Source organism: Martes martes (assembly GCF_963455335.1).
Source record: "Martes martes genome assembly, chromosome: 1".
Lineage (NCBI taxonomy): Eukaryota > Metazoa > Chordata > Mammalia > Carnivora > Mustelidae > Martes > Martes martes.
In genome coordinates, this window is record NC_137888.1 from 52,411,189 (window position 1) to 52,434,633 (window position 23,445).

Sequence of the window (23,445 nt, forward strand, 5' to 3'; positions counted from 1 at the left end):
TTTTCAGAAAGAGACTTTTGCCATCAAAAGCACAGATAAAGAATAACAAAACATTATATCGCAATCAGCTTGTGAGAGTTTGTGCTTTGAAAACACAGTGCATCAAGCACATCATAGATGCTCAATAAATATTTGTAGATCTGTTAAAAGTAATAACATGGTTTCTGAAGGACAAACTTCCATTTTGGGGGAAAAAGAAAAAAGCAAAACTATATAAATTTCTTTTCCCTGACTGGATGGGACAATGAGAATCTACAAATTAAATGTGAACTCTGATTTGATTGCAGAGACTTTGCCAAAAAAAGGGGGGGGGGACATTGCCGCAGTAGCATTGGCACTTAACAGTGCATCAAAGATTTAACTTTTTCCACTGCAATATGTACTGGTTCCTACACTTGTTAGGTACCAGCGTGTAATCACTCATATAGGAAATGAACTCTATTCCGCTTTGGGAAAGGTATGATCATAATTTTATCTGAAAATTATTAACACATTTCAGGGAGACAGCCCTCTTATTAAGCATGCCTCAAAGTAATGCAGGCATAACCGTCAGGGGACCTCATTATATAACTTCAACACGGCATTGTCATGTGCAAGTGTATTTCTCTCACATCTGCAGCAGCTGCTTCCTAATATTTTGTTTTTTACAGAGTAGTGACACCCCTGGGATGACAAAGATGAGAATATGGGGTGGGGGTTAAAGATCACAAAACTTACATTAAAAAGGGATGTTCCTCTGTATCATATGAAAAACCTCTTATCAAAAATCAGTGAGTTCATGGGTGAAAAAATGCTTTATACATTCACAACTTTCCCATCTCACAACAGCAAAGGTTTCCAAAGAAAAGACTCAGTAGTGAAGGCCACACACTTTTTTTTTTCTTTTCTTGCATTAGTTCAATACGTTGAAAATCAGAACCTTTGAAGCATCTTGTAAATGGGAGAAATGGAACTGGACCCAGCTGGTCATGGGGGGTGGGGTGGGATGGATGAGATCCAAATGAACGTGTGACTCAGCTGCTGACGTGGACAGCAAGGGAGTTGGTGGGAAATGTTACAGCAGACCTGACCATTCTACCAAGGGTCTGTCAAGAACACAGTACAGGGATAAAAAAAAAAAACCAAAAACCCTAAAACAAAACTAAAAACAAAAACGAACTGCAACTTCGCCAACTTGTAAACAAGGAAAAGCACTTCACAGATTCAAAGTTCAAGGGAAGTAAACGTCTTTAAATTATTTTTGTCAGTTCAACCCTGATTTAAAAAGTATGGCTAGCAGAAATAAGGAAGCACAGCCATTGACATCCTGAGCGAGCAGCTGTCTTCTGAGAAGCAGCCCTTCCAAGCCTCTTCTCAAGATGCCACGCCAAGGAGACACCTTCTCTCGCTTGTCTCTTTTCCACGAACCTGGGATATCGACTGCTTGCCATTTTGGTGTGGACAGGTCCTGGCTGCTATAGATTTAGACGTGGGGAGACTGGAGGCGGGTAGGCAAATTCTCGGAGGATGCTCCGGGCCACTTCGACATTATTCTGGGCTATCTCTAAGGCTCTCTTCACTTCTTCAAAGGCATAACCCTCTCCCATGAGTTTTGCAATTTTTGCGTCAACATTTTCCAATGATGCGTCGGGACCGTGGGGTTTTCTGTGGTGGATTTCTGGTGCAGTCCTGCGGGGTCGTGGTTTAGGAGGTCTGGCTGGTGCCTGTGAACCATCTGAGTAGATTTTAAAAGAGATATCATGTCAATAATGGAATAAATATACAAACACCATATCAGCTTGATCTCATTTTAGATGAAAACCCTATTTTTCATTATCCCCAGAAATAAACTTTCCCCCCATTTTTATTTATTATTGCAGGGCAGGCTGTATTGTCCCCATTTTGAACATTAAAGAAACAGACTAAGAATGTGTTGGAAGTTTGAAAGATTAATACAAATTCATTCCTAATTCCACATATTATTCTTTAAGCCATAGGGACTAACAGGTATGGAAAAGAAAACAATTCAAAAAGAAAGGCTTTCATTATAGGGACACCAGCTTATTCTTTCCTACGATGGTGGAGGCTCTTTCTTGGGAAGTTTCTACCAGAGGAAAGTGCTACAAGGTTGTCGATGTTCCTGGAAGCACATCCCCAGCAGGTCCTCCATCCCACCCCGGCCACAGCACAACTACTCTGAGCAACAGGCTTTGTAGTGTCTCTGCCAGTCTGTTTTTTCAAGTTAATCAAGCTGTCAACTGATTCTGAGGTGGGGAGAAAAATAGTAGATGCTTTGAGTCTACTGTTAGTTAACAGGCTGAACAGAAGTAAACTCACTGCTTTGCTCAAATACTTTACCCAGATTCCAGTGCAGGAAGTTTTGCTAGAGAAAAAGCAAAGCCAGCAGAAACATGAGCAATGGAGATTCGGGCTCTGGATTAGTCCTCTGACAAGTTTCTTAAAGTTCAATCAAGTGACACTGGCACCCATGAATGGACAGTAACCTTACTAAGAGGAAGAACTAGAGACCACCATCCCTCACAGATCACCAGGGCATGGGCTGGTAACTTGAGAAGGTACTTTTATTATGGATGTCCATAATATCTATTTTTGGTACTGTATTTCAAAGGCCTAAATTTAAAAAAAAGATTAAAATAAAAATTACCAAATTTATGCCGTGCAACACATTTATGCGTTTAAGACTATTTAGACTTCAACACTTCTTTAATAACTTTCTCAGACCACTGAAAAATGCCAAACACTAAATCTAAGGACATAAGTTAAGTAGATGAGGAAGTGGGGCTACAACCCAAATGCCTTGTGACTCTTGTCCCCATCCTTGCCCTCCTGGTCTCTGCTGCTTTGCCAGCTTCCCTGATATCTTCATGAGAAATTGTAAGCTGATACCTTCAATAATAAATCTAAATACAATCATTGTCTAATGTGTTTTTCTCATAAGTCTTCTTCCATGAGAAGGTAAGTTGCTAAAAACATCCTCTTCACAATTCCAGCAATATAGTGGTATAACATAGGCACATGAAAGCCTCCAGTATGAAGATATTTTCTTCCACACCAAATTGGATGATAGTCTAATTTTTAATTTTTCCTTTCTTATAGAATACTTCCCAGTTCGAAAAAAAATATAGCTATAGATAGAGCTTATTAAATTACGCTCATATATAAGAACACACATTAATTTCTGGTTCTCGCTCAAATCTGTATGTGCTGTTTCTTGCACCTATAACTAAACATCTCAACCTACTATGGTCTGCTAAATTGCATTTCTTACTCTGTTTTCAGGTTCCATTTATTTTCTATTAAGTATTTCCATTATGTCATGCAGAGGTGGGCAATAAATTTCACTTTGCTTCTAATCATTTCCAAAAAACTGCGAGAAATTCTAGCAAGCTATCCTTTAATCAATCACCACAGAAGTCATACATTGAAATCTTATCTGTTCTGATTTACTTTTTGGTGAGAAAAAGTACCTACACTTAAATGCAAATCTAAATTCCCTGTTTTCTACAGGTAAGTCTCAAAGAGTTTTTCTAATACAATCATTTTGCTTTTGTCCAAAATATGGAGAAGGGCACATGAATGTCAAGTGTCATTGAAAAGAACAGCTAGGGATGCCTGGGTGGCTCAGTTGGTTAAGCAGCTGCCTTCAGCTCAGGTCATGATCCCAGGGTCTTGGGATCGAGTCCCACATCGGGCTCCTTGCTCAGCGGGGAGCCTGCTTCTCCCTCTGCCTCTGCCTGCCTCTCTGTCTGCCTGTGCTCACTCTCTCTGACAAATGAATAAATAAAATCTTAAAAAAAAAAAAAAGAAAGAAAGAAAAGAACAGCTAAATATGCTCCTAGAGTGGGAAGGATACTATGGCAGCCGGAGACACATCTGATAGTATAATTGGCAAGGAAGTGTTGAGATTTAGAAATTTTAAATGTAATAAGCATATGTATTTTTAATCGAATATACTTGACACACAATATTTGTTTCAGGTGTACAGCAGTGACTTGACATTTATATACATTACGAAATATCACAGGAAGTGTAGTTACTGTCTGTCACCATACAAAGTTATTACAGTATTACCGACTCCATTCCCTACGGTGTACTGTTCTAACTGCAAGTCTGTAACCTCTTAATCCCCTCCAGCTATTTTGCCCATTCTCTGAACTCCACACCACCACTAGTTCTCTGTATTTATGAGTCTGTCTTTTTTTTCATGTTTTTTTAGATTGTACACACATGCGAAATCATATATTTGTCTGACTTATTTCACTTAGCATAATACCCTCTAAGTCCATCCACATTGTTGCAAATGGCAAGATGTCCCTTTTTCTGGCTGAGTAAAATTCCAGTGTGTGTCTCTGTGTGTCTGTATACATCTTTACCCATTCATCTGTTGATGGACACATTGCTTCCATGTCTTGGCTACTGTAAATAATGCTGCAATGAACAAAGAGGTGCATATATATTTTCAAATTAGTGTTTTTTGTTTACCAATGTCTTATAGTTTTCAGAGTACAGGTCTTTCGCCTCCTTGGTCAAGTTTGCTCATAGGCACTTTATTCTTTTTTTGTTCATTTGTTTTGGGGGGACTTTTTTTTGGCATTTTATTCTTTTTGATGCGACTGCAAATGGGACTGTTTTCTTAATTTCTCTGATAGTTCATTATTAGTATATAGAAATACAACAGATTTCTATATATTAATTCTGTATCCTGCAATTTTACTGAATTTATTTATCCTAGTAGTTTTCTGGTAGAGTCTTTAGAGTTTTCTATATATGGTATCATGTTATCTGCAAATGGTGGTAGTTTTACTTCTTCCATGTGAATTTGAATGCCTTTTGCTTCTTGTCTGATTGCTGTGACTAGGATTTTTGGTACTCTGTTGAATAAAAGTTGTGAGGGTGAGCATCCTTGTCTTGTTCCTAATCCTAGAGAGGAAACTTTTAGCTTTTCACTGTTAAGTGTGATGTTAACTGTGAACCTGTCATATACAGCTTCACTATGTTTTTTTTTTTTTTTCCAAAGATTTATTAGACAGAGAAAGACACAGCTAGAGAGGGAACACAAGCAGGGGCAGTGGGAGAGGGAGAAGCAGGCTTCCTCCTGAACAGGGAGCCCGATGCGGGGCTTGATCCCAGGACCATGGCATCATACCCGAGTTGAAGGCAGACACTTAATGACTGAGCCACCCAGGTGCCCCTAGCTTCACTATGTTAAGGTATATTCTCTACTCACTTTGTTGAGAGATGTTGAATTTTGTCAAATACTTTTTCTGCACTACTGAGATGATCATATGATTTTATCCTTCATTTTGTTAATGTGGATCACACTGATTTGCAGATACTGAATCATCCTTGTATCCCTGGAGTAAATCCCACTTGACTGGGGTGAATGATCCTTTTAATGTATTTTTGAATGTTGTTTGCAATGTTTTGTTGAAGCTTTTGCATCTATGTTCTTCCGGGATATTGGCCTATAATTTTTTTTTTTTTAAAATAGTATCTTTTGTCCGATTTTGCTATCAGTCATGCTAGTATTGTAGAATGAATTTGGAAATGTTCTTTCCTTTTCAATTTTTGGGAATGTTTTGAGGACAGGTATTAATGCCTCCTTAAATGTTTGGTAGAATTCACTCATGAATCCTTCTCATCCTGAACTTGTGTTTCCTGAGAGTTTTTTTAAGTCACTAGTTGAACTTCATTACTAGTAATTTGTCTGTCCTATTATCTATTTCTTTCTGATTTGGTCTTGGAGGGCTGTATTTCTAGGGACTTAGCTATTTATCATTTCTTCTAGGTTGTGTAAATTGTTGGCAAGTAATTTTTTGTAGTAGCCTTTCATAATCCTTTGTATTTCTCAGTTGTAACTTTTCCTCATTCATTTCTGATTTCATTGGAATCCTCTCTTTCTCTTGATTAGTCTGGATAAAGGTTTATCAGTTTTGTTTCTCTTAAGAACTAGCTCTTAGTTTTGTTCATCTTTTTTGTGTTTTTGTTTTGTTTATTTTTTGTTTTTTAGTCCCTATTTCATTTATTTCCACTCTGACCTTTGTTATTTCTTTCCTCCTTCTAACTTTGGGCTTTATTCTTTCTAGTTGCTTAGGTGTAACGTTAAATAGTTTGAGATTTCTGTTGTTTCTTTGGGTAGGTCTGTATGACTATAATCTTCCCTGTTACAACTGTTTTTGCTGCTTCCCAAAGATTTTGGAAATTTGTGTTTCATTTGTTACAAGGTATTTTTTTATTCCTCTTTGATTTCTTCATTGACCCACTGGTTGTTTAGTGGAATGTTGTTTAGCCTTCATGTGTTTGTTTCTGCCAGCTCCTGTAATTTATTTCTAAATTCATACTGCTGCGGTCAGAAAAGATGCCTGACATCATTTCAATCTTCTTAAATTTATTTAAAGTTGTTTTATGGCCCAACACGTGATCTATCTTGGAGAAAGTTCCACGTGCGCTTAAAAAACATGTACCTTGCTGTTTGGGGATGGAATGTTATGTATAAATCCTAGTCAATTTGGTACAGTATGTTGTTCAAAGATACTGTTTCCTTATTGATTTTCTGGATGAATAATCTATCCATTGATGTAAGTGGGGTATTAAAATTTCCTGCTATGATTTCATTAGTGTCAATTTCTCCCTTTATCTCTGTCAATATTTATTTATTTAAATGTTTCTATGTTAGGTGCTTAAATATTTACAGTTGTTATAACCTTTATTAAACTGATCCCTTTATCCTTACATAATGCCCTCTTTTATGTCTTTGTGTCTGGTGTCTTTTGGGTTTTTTTTTGTTTTTGTTTTTTTTTTCATCTTCATGGAATATCTTTCTCCATGCCTTTACTTCCAGTTTGCTCGTGTCTTTAAAGTGTGAAACCTCTTGTAGGCGGCATAAAGATGGATTCTTTTTATGCTTTCATTCAGCCTATGTCTTTTGGTTGGAGCACTTAGCTTATATTTAAAGAAATTGTTAAGTATGTACTTATTGCTATTTTAATTGCCTTCTGGTTGTTTTCATAGTTCTCTGTTCCTTTCTTTTGCTCTCTTACAATGTGATTTGATGGCATTTTTTAATGCTAGGCTTGGATTTCCTTCTCTTTACTTTTTGAGTATGTATTATAGGTTTTTGGTTTGTGATTAGCAAGAGTTTCAAATATAACTCCCTATTTATATAGCAGGTTATTTTGTTTGTCCCTTAAGTTTGAACCCATTTTGAAAGCACATTTTTATTCTGTACCCCACCTTTTATGTATTTGATGTCATGTTGCACATATTTTCATTATGTGTATACCTTATCTAATTATTGTAGATACAGTTGATTTTACTACTTTTGTCTTCTGATCTTTGGAGTAGTTTTATAAGTAATCTAGTTTTACTATGTACTCCCCCCCCCAGAAGTCCCTTTAACATTTCCTGTAAAGCTGGTCTAGTGGTGAACTCCTTTAACTTTTGTTTGTTAGGGAAACACTATCTCTCCTTCAGTTCCCAATGACAAGGCTGCCAGGTACAGTATTCTTGGTAGTAGGGTTTGTTTGTTTTCTAACCTTTCAGCACTTTGAAGGTATCATGCATTCCCTTCTGGCCTGCAAAGTTTCTGTTGAAAAATCAGCTGAAAGTTTTACAGGTGTTCCCTTGTACACAGCTAGTTGCTTTCCTTTTGTTGCTTTTAAGTTTCTCTCGTTATCTTTAATTTTTGGCATTTTAATTATGTCTGTGGGTGAACCTCTTTAGGTTCATCTTGTTTGGGGCTCTCTGTGCTTCCTGGGCCTGGATAGTTTTTCTTTACCAGGTTAGAGAAGTTTGCTGCTTTTATGTCTTCAAATAAGTATTCTGTCCCTTTCTCTTCTCCTTCTGAGACCCTTATAATAAAAATGTGAGTATGCCTGATGCTGTCCAAGAGGTCCCTTAACCTGTCCTCATTTTTCCTTTTTGCTGTTCAGCTTGGATGATTTCCACTACTTGGTCTTTGAGATCACTGATCCATTCTTCTTCATCCTCTAAGCTACTGTTGACTTCCTCTAGTGTATTTTTCAACTCAGTTACTGTATTTCTCAGCTCTGACTGGTTCTGTTTTATATCTTCTTTGTTGACATTTCCACTGAGTATCTTTAAGACCATTTATTTGAACTCTTCATCAGGTAGATTGCATACCTGTTTCATTTAGTTTCCCTCACCTCTCCCCCCCACCCTGAGGTTTTACCTTGTTCTTCCTCTGTCTCCTAATTTTGTCTCTGTGTTTATTTCTGTGTATTCAGTAGGTCAGTTACATCTCCGGGGTTGAAGGTAGTAGCCTCTTATAGACGACTGCCCAGAAGTACAATCTCCCCTGCTCATCAGAACCAGGTGCTTCACAGGTATTTCATGTGTGAGCTGTGTGTGTGGGGATGCCCTCTAGGCAGTGTAGGAACCACTTCAGGGGGACGTCTGTAGAGCAGGGCAGGCTGGGTCCACAGGGAATGCCAGAGTGGGGTGAGAAGTGCTAGCAAAGTAGATAGAGAGGATCCAAACTGGTGGCCACCAGCATTGGGCTAGCTAGGCTAAAGGAGGGCAAGGAAAATGGTGTCTGCCAACTCTTCCATTCCAGGAGAAAAGTTTCTACAGATGTCTGCCCCTCCTGCACACACCCTAAAATAATCAATAAATCTTCACTAATGGCCCTCGTGCTTTTCAAACTGCTGCCTGTGTTCTGGCTCTTGGAGTAAGTTTATGTACAAGCCCTTTAAGAGAAGAGTGAAGTCTTGATTTCCTCATGGCCCTCTGGCTCTCCTGGAGTGAAGCTCCACTGATTTTCAAAGACATTTTAGGGTTTCATTTTTTTAAAAAATTAAATTAATTTTTTTCAGTGTTCCAAGATTCATTGTTTATGCACCACACCCAGTGCTCCATGCAATATGTGCCCTCCATAATACCCACCATCAGGTTCACTGCCCCTCCCCAAACTCTGTTTGTTTCTCAGAGTCCACAGTCTCTCATGGTTTGTCTCCCCCTCCGATTTCCCCCAACTCACTTCTCCTCTCCTTCTCCCAAAGTCTTCTGTGTTATTCCTTATGCTCACAAGTATTCTTGACACAGATCCCTAAGGTTTTGGGGGTACCCAGTGTGGGACTTGAACTGCTTACTCCTCAGGGAGGACCTCTGTACCTATGATATCCCTCCTGCTTTTGGGTTGCTGTGTCAGGGGTTTGGTTCCCAGCCATATTGCATCTCTGCCCCTTCTACCCTTCATAATGTGGAAAAGTTGTTTTACTAATCTTCAGGTCATTCTCGGAGTTGCTCTATACGTAGTTGCAGGCCTAGTATGTCTTTGGGAGGAGGTGAGCTCAGGATCTACGTACTCTACTATCTTCTGTTACCCTAAACATATGTATTTTTGGATCCTGGTAGATGACACTAAAACAAGGCACCTTTCACCAGGAAAAACCCCAAGAAACCCATATGTTATATAAGGCTGCTATAATTAATACTGGCAATGGAAGTTGCAGATGATTATTCTTTTCTTGAAAAAAATTAGTAAACATAATTTAGGAAACCTAAGAGAGCAAGGAAGAACACATACACAGACCTGATGATTAAATCAACTCTAGAGTAGTGAAGGTATCTCTGATCCTGAAACTGTTATTATTATTTTTTGCACACAAAATATATTTGAAATATTAACCATGGAAAGTGATTCAAACAACCTCCGTAAAGAATCATGATAGATTTTGAAGCCTTTTCATTAAAAAAAACCCCCAAAAACCAAAAAAACAAACAAACCTTCCTAAAGCAAAGATTTATTTTCCTAATAGGTATTTTCTCTTGAACTCCAAGTCACATATCCCAGCTCATTTAATCCTAGTCTTCAAAATTTGTTTCCTCAAAAGAGTACTGGCCTCTCTTCAGAATCTTACAAATACTTGGGAGTTTAATTGTATCACATATTTGAGCCTACAAATAGGAATAAAATGGAATCTGCTAAAACTTTGGCCACTTGCTATAAATTTCTACTTACTGATGAATATTTATTCAGTTTGGCATATCTTAATTTTTTGTTCAGTTGTTTTAATTGGATATAGTAGCTCCACACCAGGTAATTAACAGCTACAATTGAGACTCTTCTGGATGTAGACAAGGAACATCACAGAGAGATGGGATTGGTTAGGTACATTTTACTTCGGCAACTAAGATTTTGAGTGACTTTGAGTCAAACCATTTATTTGCACAATTTTCACTCTCTAAATCTACTTTCCTATCTCATTTTTAGAGATTTTATTCAGCCCTTCACATTGAGGTACTATGCAAATTAATTAATGTAATGGTCTCTTCACATATATTGAACATTAAAAATAAAGGGCAATGAATTCTCACCTATGATAACTGCTATACTTAAATGCCATGAACAGCAATTACTACAAACAGTAATGTCAGAAGTGTGGAAGAGGAAAAAACATGGAATTTCTTGTGAGTGCTAATTCCATAGAAAGCTTTTAAGCAACATCTTAAAAAGAAATATCTGTTACAACCTGAACTAAGAGTCGAAACTTTTTAAAAAGGGAGGATAAGGGTGCCTTGGTGGCTCAGTTGGTTCAACATTCAACTCTTGATTTTAGCTCAGGTCATGATCTCAGGGTTGTGAGATCGAGCCCTGCATCTGACTCTATGTTGGGTGTGGAGCTTGCATAAGATTCTCTTCCTCTCTCTTGAAGGATCCTATTTTTAATTAAAAAAAGGGGGGAGGTTGGAGAACAGATCATCTTCATGCTCATCATTAGAGCAAACTGCTTAAAACTAATCCTTCTTTCTACATATCACTTCCCAAAGCACCTTCCAGCTTTTTTTTTTTTTTTTTTTTTCCACAATGTCTGAAAGAAACACCAGGTCCTTTTGCCCTTTAGAATGGGTAAGTAATAAAAAGGAGCAATGAAACAGAAGATGAAACTATCTTATAGTTCCCCAAAATTTATTATACTTTTGGAGTACATTGGGATTACTGTGAATCTTACCAACTCTATGGGAATTTTTGTACCCTAATAAATGTCCTTTCAATATCTTCTTAAGGATACCTGTGTTTATTCCATGCTGCCCATGCTCATCATATTTTTGAGCAATGGCAATGATATAAAAATAAGTGCAAGAATACACGGAGCCATATGATATAAATAGTACACCTTCTTGAAGCACCAATTTTACTCAAGGATTACAGAATTACCAAGGAGGAAAATATAAAATTTGCATAAGTTTTTAAGATAAAACAGACTTGGAATGACACTGGGCTTTAACCAAAAGTGGACAATCAGGATATTGATTCAGAGTTAACTCCCTGGGCTGAAAAATTTGAGAAGTGGTGGTTTAGGGTTAAATCCTGATTCAATTTTCATTTTCTGAGCATATAAAAGAGCAAAGTGACATTGAGAAAAGTCCTGGATGGCATGGGAATTATCCTGATGAACACATCGTTAGAATAATACCTTAAATGATTACTCCAGGTCATGCATTCTAAATGAGGGCAGTGTCCCCAGGAGGGCGAAAATTGGTCCTTGAGGGACAAGAAAAGGTCTTAGATGCTGAAAGGATGCACAGAAATAGTATATCTGTGGTATTAAACTGTCATTGTTGCAGGAGAGCAGGAGTGATTAGGAAAAAAGAAAGGTCTAAAAGGGTCCTTGGGCAGATTATGATTAAAAAAGCAAACGAAAGGCCAGCTACGCTGCTGTCGGTCACATTCCTCAGGGTTGATGGCACTTCTACTTCAGGGACTACCAACTATTTCTCTCCAAGAAGTCCTTATTATTCCCTTCATTGTCTAAACTTTGGTGGTTTTTTAAGTCCATATTTTGAAAGCTGTGTCTAATAAGCAAATGTCATCACATTGACAAATCCATTTCCTATTTTTTTATATTAAGCCTTATTTAACAATAGCTATAACACCAAGTTTCTGTATTTCTAGACCAAAGCAGAGGCACTTGATTCATTAATGTTTTTGCAAATAAAGTTAGAGTTTCTATTACACTTCTAAAATATTAGTCTGGGACAGCTCATAAAAATGATGGACTATCATACAATAATTTAAAATGACACTTATTTCAAAGTTTAATGATGTGGTGAGATACTTATAACACTATGTTAAATGGAACTGAGATAGGATTGACTTACTGAGTATGATCAGGATTGACTTACTTAGTATGATCACCATTGTGAATATGTACACAGACAAACATTAGAAGGAAGTACGCCAACATGGCAACAATGTTCCTGACTGATGACAGGTTAGAAGTGACTTCTCTTTGTTTTTGCATTTCATTCTTTAATGTGCATGTACTACTTTCATAATTAGAAAAAAAATAGTTTCAGATCCCCTCTGCTAGCTTTACAGGTCTAAGCTGTTCAAAGATCTAATTTGGAGAAATAGAATGATTCTGCTCATATAAAAAGAATAGAAAGCATATAGGGGGTAGCTATCTAAGATCCCGAGAAAAATGACTAGAATCCAGGTTTTGAAATCTCCACTACCACTTCTAATACTCTCTTCCATCCCTCTGTCATTATTACTATTTCTTTGCTTCTATCAGACTTTATCATTAGGCATCTCCAAACTCAGTGTAACAATAATTGTTATATGCATGTGTGATTTTTTTAGACTTAATTTTGGCTTAGCTACTGGCAGGATAACAACAAGCTTTGCTAACAACAACAAAAATGCACACATAGCTTACTGATAAAACACAGAATTCATACATATCCTATTACATGGATACTTACTAGCTGTGAGACCCTGGGTAATTTACTTTCTTCCTCTATAAACTGACATTAATATTATTTCAGATTCATTGGGAGGAATAAAATTATGTCTATTTATATAAACTACTCAATATATCCAATAAATGATATATATATACACATACATAATTACATAGTTATATATATTAAATTATCTCTATCTAATCTATATGTCTATATTGAAAATTCTTAGCTTAATATTTGGCCCACAGTAACTGCCTAACAAATATATGTACAATCTGAGACATCATCTCTAAGTTATTTAGAGTTACTCACTACTTCATGGATATTTGAGACAGACATCAAGTCTTTCTTGAGTTACTTACTACTTCGTGGATAATATTTGAGGACAGACATCAAGACTCAGATTATTGATTTTTTTCAACTATAACTATCAGAATTAAAATATAAATTTAACTGATCAAGGCATTAAAAGAAATTTTAAATACATCATTATGACTCTGTTATTCTACTGGAAGTTGGATCAATTCTAGAACACATTTATGCCAAAAACTTCAATTGCTATTAGTACAGATACACTGATTTTATAAGGACATGTTTTAATACAGTTTTTACTAACTTACAAATCAAAAAATCTTTGCATACATAGTGGTAGATAATTATGATAGTTAAGGCTAAAGTTACACAATTTTGTAATACATCCAGAAAATGTTTATAATAGAACTATATTACTATTAAATTTGTAAGAAAAAAGACTCCAGATAGTGTGGTTTGAAAACTACAGCTGTGTGTAAAAGACATCTCAGGTAGTTGAACTGTGGTTAAAATCTCTAATACTGCATTTTCCTTTGTGGAGACACAAAACAAAATGTTATAAACACAATTTATCTTAAAACATCTTATCACTAATGACCATACACAATTCCAACCCTTGAGTGAAGTGAAGCCATGTTTTCAACTGAGATCTTAAGAATATATCTATGGATCGACAGAAGATCTCTACAGAGATCTCTATAGAATATTTGATCTTAATATAAAATTCATTCAATATTCCATTACTTTTCCTTTAAGCTAGTAAAAAGCACTGTATTGGAATTAATTCCTTTTGTGATGGGACCTCCTTTATTTTGTCAGTGTATTTGGTAATAAAGATATTTTACCAGTTACAGACACATTTAATGTAAGTCATGTGCTAAAATTCTAGGTGTTTTTTTAGCGTTACCTTGAACTGCCTTCTAAATACCCAAAACATGAAAAATCTTCCCATGAGGTAATGCAGCACTTCATCCGCATGAGCACAAGCACTTCATTATGACTGTTATTCTATTACAAGTTGGATTCTCTGGATTTTTAAAGAATGTATTCACACCATAGCACATTATATCTTAAAACAAGAGAAAAGCAAACCAGAAAATTTATAGAAACTCACATGTAGCTGGTGTAGACACGAACCCCATGTGACTAATATCCCCATGTGAAGAAATGAAATTATTAGCAAAAAAAAGTTCGCCCCCAATAAAGGTATATGTGAATGTAACAAGAGTCTAGTAAAATCCACTTTTTAAAAAAATCCACTTATTTCTGATTAACTGCTGTGACATTCATATCATTAAATATCAATTGTTACATCTAAGAGTATTTTATTTTTGGGGGAGGAATAAAATATTTGGAAGGTTGTTGGTATATCTAGACATGCATGCATACATTCTTCTTAGGTAAGATAAGGAAATATTTTTAAGACAATGAAAAAATATTTTTGAATTTTTTAAAATATTCTTTTTCACAGAAAACCTATATAAATCACTATCATTCATTTAGAACATCATAAAAGACAAGAGAAATTGAATTTGTAAGATACAGCACTTATACCAGAATCCTTAAAGGTCATCTTAAAAAGACCTTAATAAGAACACGTCATGCAAAATAAGGACTTTTAGAATCCTAAAAGCACATGGCACCCCGTCTCCAGTTTTTAATAGACTTAATCCGAAGGACAAGCCCAGCCCCTCTGCTGGTGTGAAACAGACCAGTGGGCAGCCTGTTAGTCCTGTAAGCAGCACGTCAGCAAGTATCTTGATGGAAAAAAGTATCTTATTTTCTGTGGTTCCACTGTGTTTGTAAAGAGAGTTCAGGGAGTAGGTTGAAATATTTGATGTTACAGCTAGCTGAGGCCCTCAGAGTAATAATCAAGACAATTTTATCACTCAAGTAAAAGCCAGTTCAGGCCTCTGGCAAATGCCTATTTGGGGATATTTCAACAAGGTTGTGACTCGAAAGTTCTTCCATGAAATTTCTAGTGTAATGCTAATCAGAATTCCTACCATTTGAAATCATATGTGAATGATGTTCCTCTGGGCTCTACAACACCTACATATTATGGAGCAAAACTGTAAAAAAGCTGTGTAAATACAGCCTTTTGGCCACAACTCTTCAAGAAACTTGAATGTATGTTTCTTTTAATCTAGAGTTGGTGGCAGTGAATAGATTATTTTAAATCAGTCATGGTACTTTCCTCGAAGTTATAGTTTAATGTTGCTTCCTTAAAGGGATTTGCTTCCTTCTCTTATGTAGAGGCTATCAGATAATGTCACTCCTTCTTGAGTTCCACATTTTTTCATCTATCTGGAATTCTACCCTTTCAATTGGAACTACAGTGTTTCAGTGGTTGCCCAGGGATATATTCGACATCCTGGAAGGACTAAAAGTAAATAGGCAAGACAGCAGGGACCAAAATTTGAACAGGTTAATAGAATTTTCTATACTTTTCTGAGATCTCTTTAAATGTTAGAACATGTAAAACCATAGAGGGGCTTACATGTCATCAAGTACATAAGAACTACTGTGTTCATAATTCCCAAAGCAACTCATGAATTACTTTGATTCAGACATTACAGAATGGATGGCTGTCATTATCAACAAATCTTTTTGAAAGAGGACAAGAATCTACATAGGAAAAACCTCTGAGGTTTACAATTATGAGGCAAAAATATTGCTCGAAAAATAGGTGTGTTCAGTTCTGGTGCAAAATGACAATGTAGGAAGACCCTGAACTCACCTCCTCCATGCACACATCAATTCTGAAGCTATTTATAAAGCAATTCCTCTGAAGAACTGCAGGCTGACTGACCAGCTTATAAACAACAAAAGAGATCACAGACAGAAGAGCAAGAGAGACGGAGACACGGTCATAAAGGAAACCCCCACCCCTGATGCTGCCAGCTGCTGTGTGGAGGGATGGTTTTGAGGGACCATGAGCAGATCTGTCTGCCCTAGAGCACAGAAACACAGCTGTGGTTTAAGCCTCTTTTAAAAAAGCAACTAGAATATAAAGGGACTAGACCTAGAGCCCTGCCAAACAAAGGGAGAGCTGCTAAAACTCTCTCCAGGTTGGAGAGGCTGGTGACTAAACAATTTCTATTCCCCCTCCACCTTGATTGAGCGGATGGGAGTGGGGTCCAGGCACCTTGACTGGACTATCACCTCACTGAGCCTGAGGGCCCTAGCCCACACCTGCCCTCAATGTCCCACTAAGGCAGCCCCAGAGTGGTGCACCCTGGTTGGCACTTGCTGCGGCTCCAACTGTTGCACTGAGGGGACACAGGTGCAGAGAACCCAGGAACACTTCCCAGACCACTTCAGCTTCAGATGGTTTGCTAGGGCATCCCCCAATATGGAGCACCTTAGGAATCCCCAGCCCATGCCCATCTTGGTTCCAGATGCCCTGCTAGGGCACCTGCTGAGCGGGGTATCCTGGGCCTCTGCACCCTGTGTTGGCTTCAGCTCCAGCCAGCCCTTCAGGGCATGTCTGCACTGAACACCCTGTGACACCCTGGCTTGCACCCACTTCAGCTGTCCTGCCAGGGCATTCTCTGCTTGGAGAGCCCTAGGATCACCCTGGCCCATGCACACTTCAGCCTGCAGCTAGCCAAATCCACAGGTACACAGTCTATACAAGAGAGGACTACACATAAGAGTGTTCATTCAAGTTTAGGAGAAGTTGTGGTTCTACCTAATTCACAGGCACAGAAATCAACCAAAATGACAAGACAGAGGAACATGCTCCAAGTGACGGAACAAGACAAAACCTGAGGAAAAGAACTAAATGAAATGTAGATTATCAGCCATATTGCTTTAGAGTTTAAGGTCATCATAAAAATGATCACCGGGCTGCAGAGAAGAGAGGACGAACTTAGAACTTCATTGAAGAGATGAAAAATATAAAAAAGAACCAACAAGAGCTGAATAATACAATAATTGAAATGAAAAATACACTAGAGGAGATTCATAATAGTTTAGCAGATGTAGAAAAATGGGTCTGGAAGACAGGGTAATGGAAAGCACCCAAGCTGAACAGCTAAAAGGAAAAAGAATTTTAAAAATGAGGATAGGTTAAAGGATCTCTTGAACAACATCAAGCAAACACAGGGAGAAGAGAGACAGAAAAACACACTTAGGAAATAGCTGAAAACGTCCCTAACCTCCACATTCAGAAAGCACAGGGAGTTCTGAACAAGTTGAACCCATGGAGGTCCACACTATGACATGTAATAGTTAAAATGTCAAAGGTTAAAGAGAATTTTAAAAGCATCAAGAAAGAAGCAAAAAGTTATATACCAGGGAAACCCCACAAGGCTTATCTCTCAGCAGAAACTTTGCAGGCCAGATAGGAGTGGCATGATATATCCAAGGTACTGAAAGGAAAAAGACCTACAACCAAGAATACTCTACCCAGAAAGGCTGTCATTCAGGATTAAAGATAGAATTTCCCAGACAAACAAAAGTTAAAGAAATTTATCAGCACTAAACCAGCATTACAAGAAATATCAAAGGAACTCCTTTAATAAAAGGTCAGAATTAGAATAAAATTATGAATAAAGTATATACATAAAATTTGGAGGGGGGAGTAAGAATGCTTTTTTAGCATAGGTTCAAACTTAAATGACCATCAACTTACTATAGACTGGTATATACTTAGGATGTTACTATAAACCCAAAACCTGTAATAGATGCACAAAAAATAAAGGGAAAGAAAGCTAAGCATAATACTACAGAAAGTCATCAATCACAAGTAACGAGAGAAAGGAAAGAAGAACATAAAACCAATTAACGAAATGGCAAAATGCACATACCTATCAATAATTAAAGTAAATGGTCTAAATAATCCAATCAAAGACATGGGACAGCAAAATGGATAAAAAACGAGACTTATCTATATGGTAACTACATGAGACCTGCTTCAGATCTAAAGACACATATGGCCCAAAAGTGAAGGATGGAAAAAAATATTCCTAAGAATGGAGATGAAAAAAAAAAAAGCTAGGATAGTAACTTATCAGACAAAATGGACTTTAAATAATGACTGTAACATAAGACAAAGAAGGGCACTACATAATGATAAAGGGGTCAGTCCAACAGGAAGATTTAATGGTTTTAATTATCTATACCAGCAACACTGAAACACCTAAGTACACCTAAGTACATACGGCAAAGAGAGATAGATATGAAGGGAGTACGACTGATGGTGCTACAGTAATAGTATGAGACACTGACACTCCACTTACATCAATGGATAGATTAACAAAGCAGAAAATTAGTAAGGAAATAATGTCTTTGAACAACACATCAAACCGGATGGACTTCAGAGATATACAGACCATTCCATGCAAAAACAGTAAGACATATTCATTTTAAGTGCAAATGGAACATTCTCAAGAATAGATCACATGTTAGGCCACAAAACAAATCTCAAATTTAATAAGAATGAAATCATATCCTACATCTTTTCAAACCTACATGTTATGAAACTAGAAATCAATCACCAGAAGAGAAAAACTAGAAAAAGTACAATCACATGGAGGCTAAACAACGTGCTACCAAACAAAATGGGTCAATAAATCAACGGCGAAATAAAATAATACATGGAAACATGAAAATGAAAACATAATATTCTAACATCTTTGGGATATAGAGAAGCAGTTCTAAAGTGAAATTTATAGTGATACGGACCTATCTCAAGAAACAACAGAAATCTCAATAAATAACCTAAACTTAAATGTAAAAGAGCTGGAAAAAGAAGAGAAACAGAACCCAAGTTAGTACAAGTAGGAAACGAAAATGACCAGAGAAGAAATAAATGAACTAGAGACTAAAAAAACATTGTAAAAGATCAATGAAACCAAGAGCTGGTTCTTTGAAAAAAACAGACAAAATTGATAAACTTTTAGCTGGATCATCAAGAAATAAAAACACAATAAAATCAGAAACAAAATAGAAGTAACAACTGAAGCCACAGAGTACAAAGTTTGATTTTAAGAAACTATTACAAAAAAATTATATGCCAAAAATTATATGCCAAAAATTTATATTGTCACATAGTGGACAAACTAGAAGAAATGGATAAATTTCTAGAAACACCAGATCTTCTGAAACTAAATTAGAATGAAATAGAAAATCTGAATAGATCAATTACTAGTAATGAAATTGAACTGATAATCAAAAACCTCCCAACAAAAATCCAGGACCAGATGGATTCACAGGTGAGTTCCACCAAATATTTAAAGAAGAGTTAATACCTGTTCTCCTCAAACTATTAAAAAAAAAAAAAAAAAGTGAAGCTTCCAAATACATTCTGGAAGACCATCATTACCCTGATTGCAAAACCACCAAGACAAAGACACCATAAGAAAAGAAAATTACAGGTCATTATCCTTGATAAACATAGATGCCAGAATCTTCAAAATATCAGTAAACCACATTCAAAAAAAAATTAAAAGGATAATTCACCATGATCAAGTGGAATTTATCCTAGAGATGCAGGGATGCTTCCATTTTTGCAAATCAATCAGCATGATATACCACAACAGAACAAGATAAAAATCTTAATAGATACACAAAAAAGCACTGGACAAGATTCAGCATCTGCTCAGGATAAAAACTCTCAACAAAATGGGGTTAAAGGGAACATATCTCAACATAATCAAGGCCATATGTGAAGAATACACAGCTAACATCATACACAACAGTGAAAAACTGAGCTTTTCCCCTAATACCAAGAGGAAGACAAGGATATCCACTCTTGCCACTTTTATTCAACATAGTCTTAGCCACAGCAATCAGAGAAAAACTGTCACGATTTGCAGATGACATGATACCATGTACAGAAAACTCTAAAGATTCTACCAAAACACTGCTAAGTGAATAAGTGAATTCAGTAGAATTGCAGAATACAAAATTAATCCACAGAAATCAGTGGCATTTCTATATACTAATAATGAAGTAGCAGAGAAAGAAATTAAGAAAATCTCATTTACAACTGCACCAAAAAGAACAAAATATCTAGGAATAAATTTAACCAAGGAAGAAATGAAAAATCTGTACTTTGAAAAGCGCAAGACACTGGTGAAAGAAACTGAAGATGATACAAGCAAATGGAAAAATATTTCATGCTCATGGATTGGTAGAATTAAAATCTCATACTACCGAAAGCAATCTATAGATTCAATGCAATCTCTATCAAAATACACAAAGCATTTTTCACAGAACTAGAAGAGACAGTACTAAAATGTGTATGGAACCACAGAAGACCACAAATAGCCAAAGCAATCCCGAAAAAGAAAAATGTAACTGGAGGTATCGCAATCCTAGATTAAAGATATACTACAAAGCTGCAGTAATCAAAACACTATGGAGTGGCACAAAATTAGACACAAAGGTCAATGGAACAGAATCGAGAGCCCAGAAGTAAAGCCATGGTTATATGGTCAATTAATCTACAACAAATGCAAGAATATACAATGTGAAAAAGACAGTCTCTTTAACAAATGATGTTGGGAAAACTGGACAGCTGCAAAAGACTGAAACTGAACCATTTTCTTACATGATACACAAAAAGAAACTCAAAATGGATTAAAGATCTAACTGTGTGACCTGAAACCATAAAACTCCTAGAAAACTTAGGCAGTAATTTCTCTAACATCAGTCTAGCAAAATTTTTCTAGCTAGGTCTCCTCAAATAAATGATTGGGACTACACTGAAATAAAAAGCTTTTGCACCATGAAAGAAACCATCAAAAAACCCCCCAAAAGTTAACATACTGAATGGGAGAAGCTATTTGCAAATGATGTATTTTATTAGAGGTTAATGTTCCAAATATATAAGAACTTCTACAACTCAACACCCCTCCCCCCAGATAACCCACAAGAGGCAGAGGACCTGAATGCATTTTTTCAAAGAAGACATAAAGATGGGCAACGGACAAATGAAAAAATGCTCAACATCACTAACTGCCAGGGAAATACAAGTCAAAACCACAATGAGATCACCTTGCACCAGTCAGAATGGCTAGAATCAAAAAGAGAAAGAACAACAAGTGTTGGTGAGGATGTGCAAAAAGAAGCCCTCCAGCACTGTTGGTGGGAATGTAAACTGGTACAGCCATTGGGGAAAACAGTCTGGAGGTTAAAAATAGAAGTACCATATGATCCAGTAATTCCACCATTGTTATTTGCCCAAAGAAAACAAAAGCACTAAATTGAAAATGCACCCCTATGTTTTTTGCAGCAGCATTATCTATAATAGCCCAGGTGTGGAAGCAACACAAGCGTCCACTGATCAATGAATGGGTAAATATGTGTGTGTGTGTGTGTGTGTGTGTGTGTGTATGCATGCATGTGTGTCTGTGTGTATATACACAGAATATTTCTCAGCCATAAAGCCATAAAAAAGAATGCTATCTTGCCATTTGTGACAACATGGATGGACTTAAACACTATTATGCTAAGTGAAATAAGTCAGAAAAAGACAGATGTATCTGATTTCACTTATATGAGGAATCTACAAGAAAAACAAATGAACAAAAAAACCCTAAAAGCAGAAACAAACCCACAGAGAACAAACTGATGGTTTCTAGAGGGGAGGGGTGTAGGGGGATGGGCAAAACTGGTAAAGGTGTGTGGCTTCCAGTTATGGAATCAGTAAGTCACAAGGATAACAGGTATAACACAGGGAATATAGTCAGTGGTATTGTAAGGACACTGAATGGTGACAGAGGGTAGGTATGGTGAGCATACCATAAGGCATGGAGTCATCAAATCACTATGTTGTACACCTGAAACTAATGTAACATTGTGTCAACGGTACTTCAACAAAGAAAACTGTGTGTTCAGCATAACACACATCTGCTACTCTCCTTTCCTTCTACCAATCCACTCCCCAGCTATCCACCTATGCAACAATCATGCGCTGGGTACTCTTGTGAACATATGGGGACATAGCAGTGAAGCAAGCAAGACTCCTATCTTCAAAGCATTAATATTCTAGCAAAGAAGATAGACAAATAACAAATCAAGCAAACAAATGAATGGCATTGGGTAGTGACAGGTGCACTGAAGAAAAAGCACAAGATCCATACAGAAAATGACTGCGTAAGGTCTAGGGAACCATTTGAGCTACGGTGTAGGGGAAGGCCTCCCCAAGAAGCACAGCAGCAGCATTTCAGTATCAATGGCCAGGAGCAGGACTGGTATTTACGAAAATGGAACCTTCTCCTCCCCCATTCTACTTAATAGTGGCCAGTGGAGCACTGTGGCACAGCCCTTTGAAAATTAATACTTTCATGCTGATAGTAATTCTAGAGATTTCTTCCTTTAGTCAAAAAATAAGAGAATGCAGCATTTTGATGCACAAAGAGATTTTTCCCACTTCTCCTATCTGGTAAGGCAAAACAAAAGTCAAAGAATGAATAGATTCTGAATCAGAATATGTGCTTTACTGAGTGAACAAAGAAAATATGAAGGTATCTTTTTTTTCCTATTTCATGAGGCAGTTTTGTAGGCATTCCTCTCATCATACAAGCTTTAAAGCAAATTGTAAAGTGATAAAAATACTTCTTTTAGGCTGGCAGTGCTTGTTAAATTATACAATGAATAAAAAGGTGCTCTGAAAAGCAAAGAGCACTATATGAACATTAAGGAAGCATTATTACTATTATTAACCAACTCACCTGAAGAGGAAGGAAGCTGATCATAGTCCTGCGACGTTCTGTTGGATTTGACATTTTCACCTGGCAATCTCCTAGCAGGAGGCAAAGGAACTTGGCCACTTGCTGGATCAAAAAAGGGATCTTAAAAGTAAAGATAATTTTCAAATTAAAATGATTATCTCTACGAAGTGGGTGAAGAAAAAATTCTAGAAAGAGTAAAGGTTTTGAAAATAAATTAGAACAAGAATTTCATGACTGATACTAACCATCTTCTAATCCTATTTTCTAACTTATTCATTACTTGCTCAGATAGGCTCTTCCCATTTATTCCTAGACAATACAAAGTACTAATTATATATTTTTCAGATATTAATTATAAAATTCTTGGTGATAAAAGATGCTTTGAATTCTTATTTTCTGTTCCATTCTGTCCTGTACTATGAATAGAAACTGTTGCAAAGTAGGGCCACCTGGGTGGCTCAGTCAGATAAGCATCTGCATTCAGCTCAGGTCAGGATCCTGGGGTCCTTGCATGAAGCCACAAGGGTCCTGGGACACAGCCCTGAGTCTGGTTCCCTGCTCAGTGGGGAGTCTGCTTCTCCCTCTGCCCTTCCTCCTGCTCTTGCTCTCTCTTCCTCAAATAATTTTTTTTTTTTTAAGGAAACTTGCAAATTTAAAAGGAAAAAATGTTTTTAATTTTGCCTGTAAGAATCATTATCAAATCAGTTAATCTCTAAGTGTTAGGCATAATCTGTAA

General features: G+C 36.8%; 1 protein-coding gene across 1 annotated transcript in view; it reads right to left on the minus strand.

Moving 5' to 3' along the window:
• Positions 1 to 777: 777 nt before the first annotated feature.
• CBLB (Cbl proto-oncogene B) overlaps positions 778 to 23,445 on the minus strand; it is a 217,454-nt gene continuing 194,786 nt past the window's right edge. The window contains exons 18-19 of the mRNA XM_080827029.1: positions 22,710 to 22,829; positions 778 to 1,714 (exon numbers count right to left, since the gene is read on the minus strand). Coding sequence (XP_080683155.1) covers positions 1,455 to 1,714; positions 22,710 to 22,829 — 380 coding nt within the window. The 3' untranslated portion in view covers positions 778 to 1,454. The remainder of the gene's footprint in view (positions 1,715 to 22,709; positions 22,830 to 23,445) is intronic.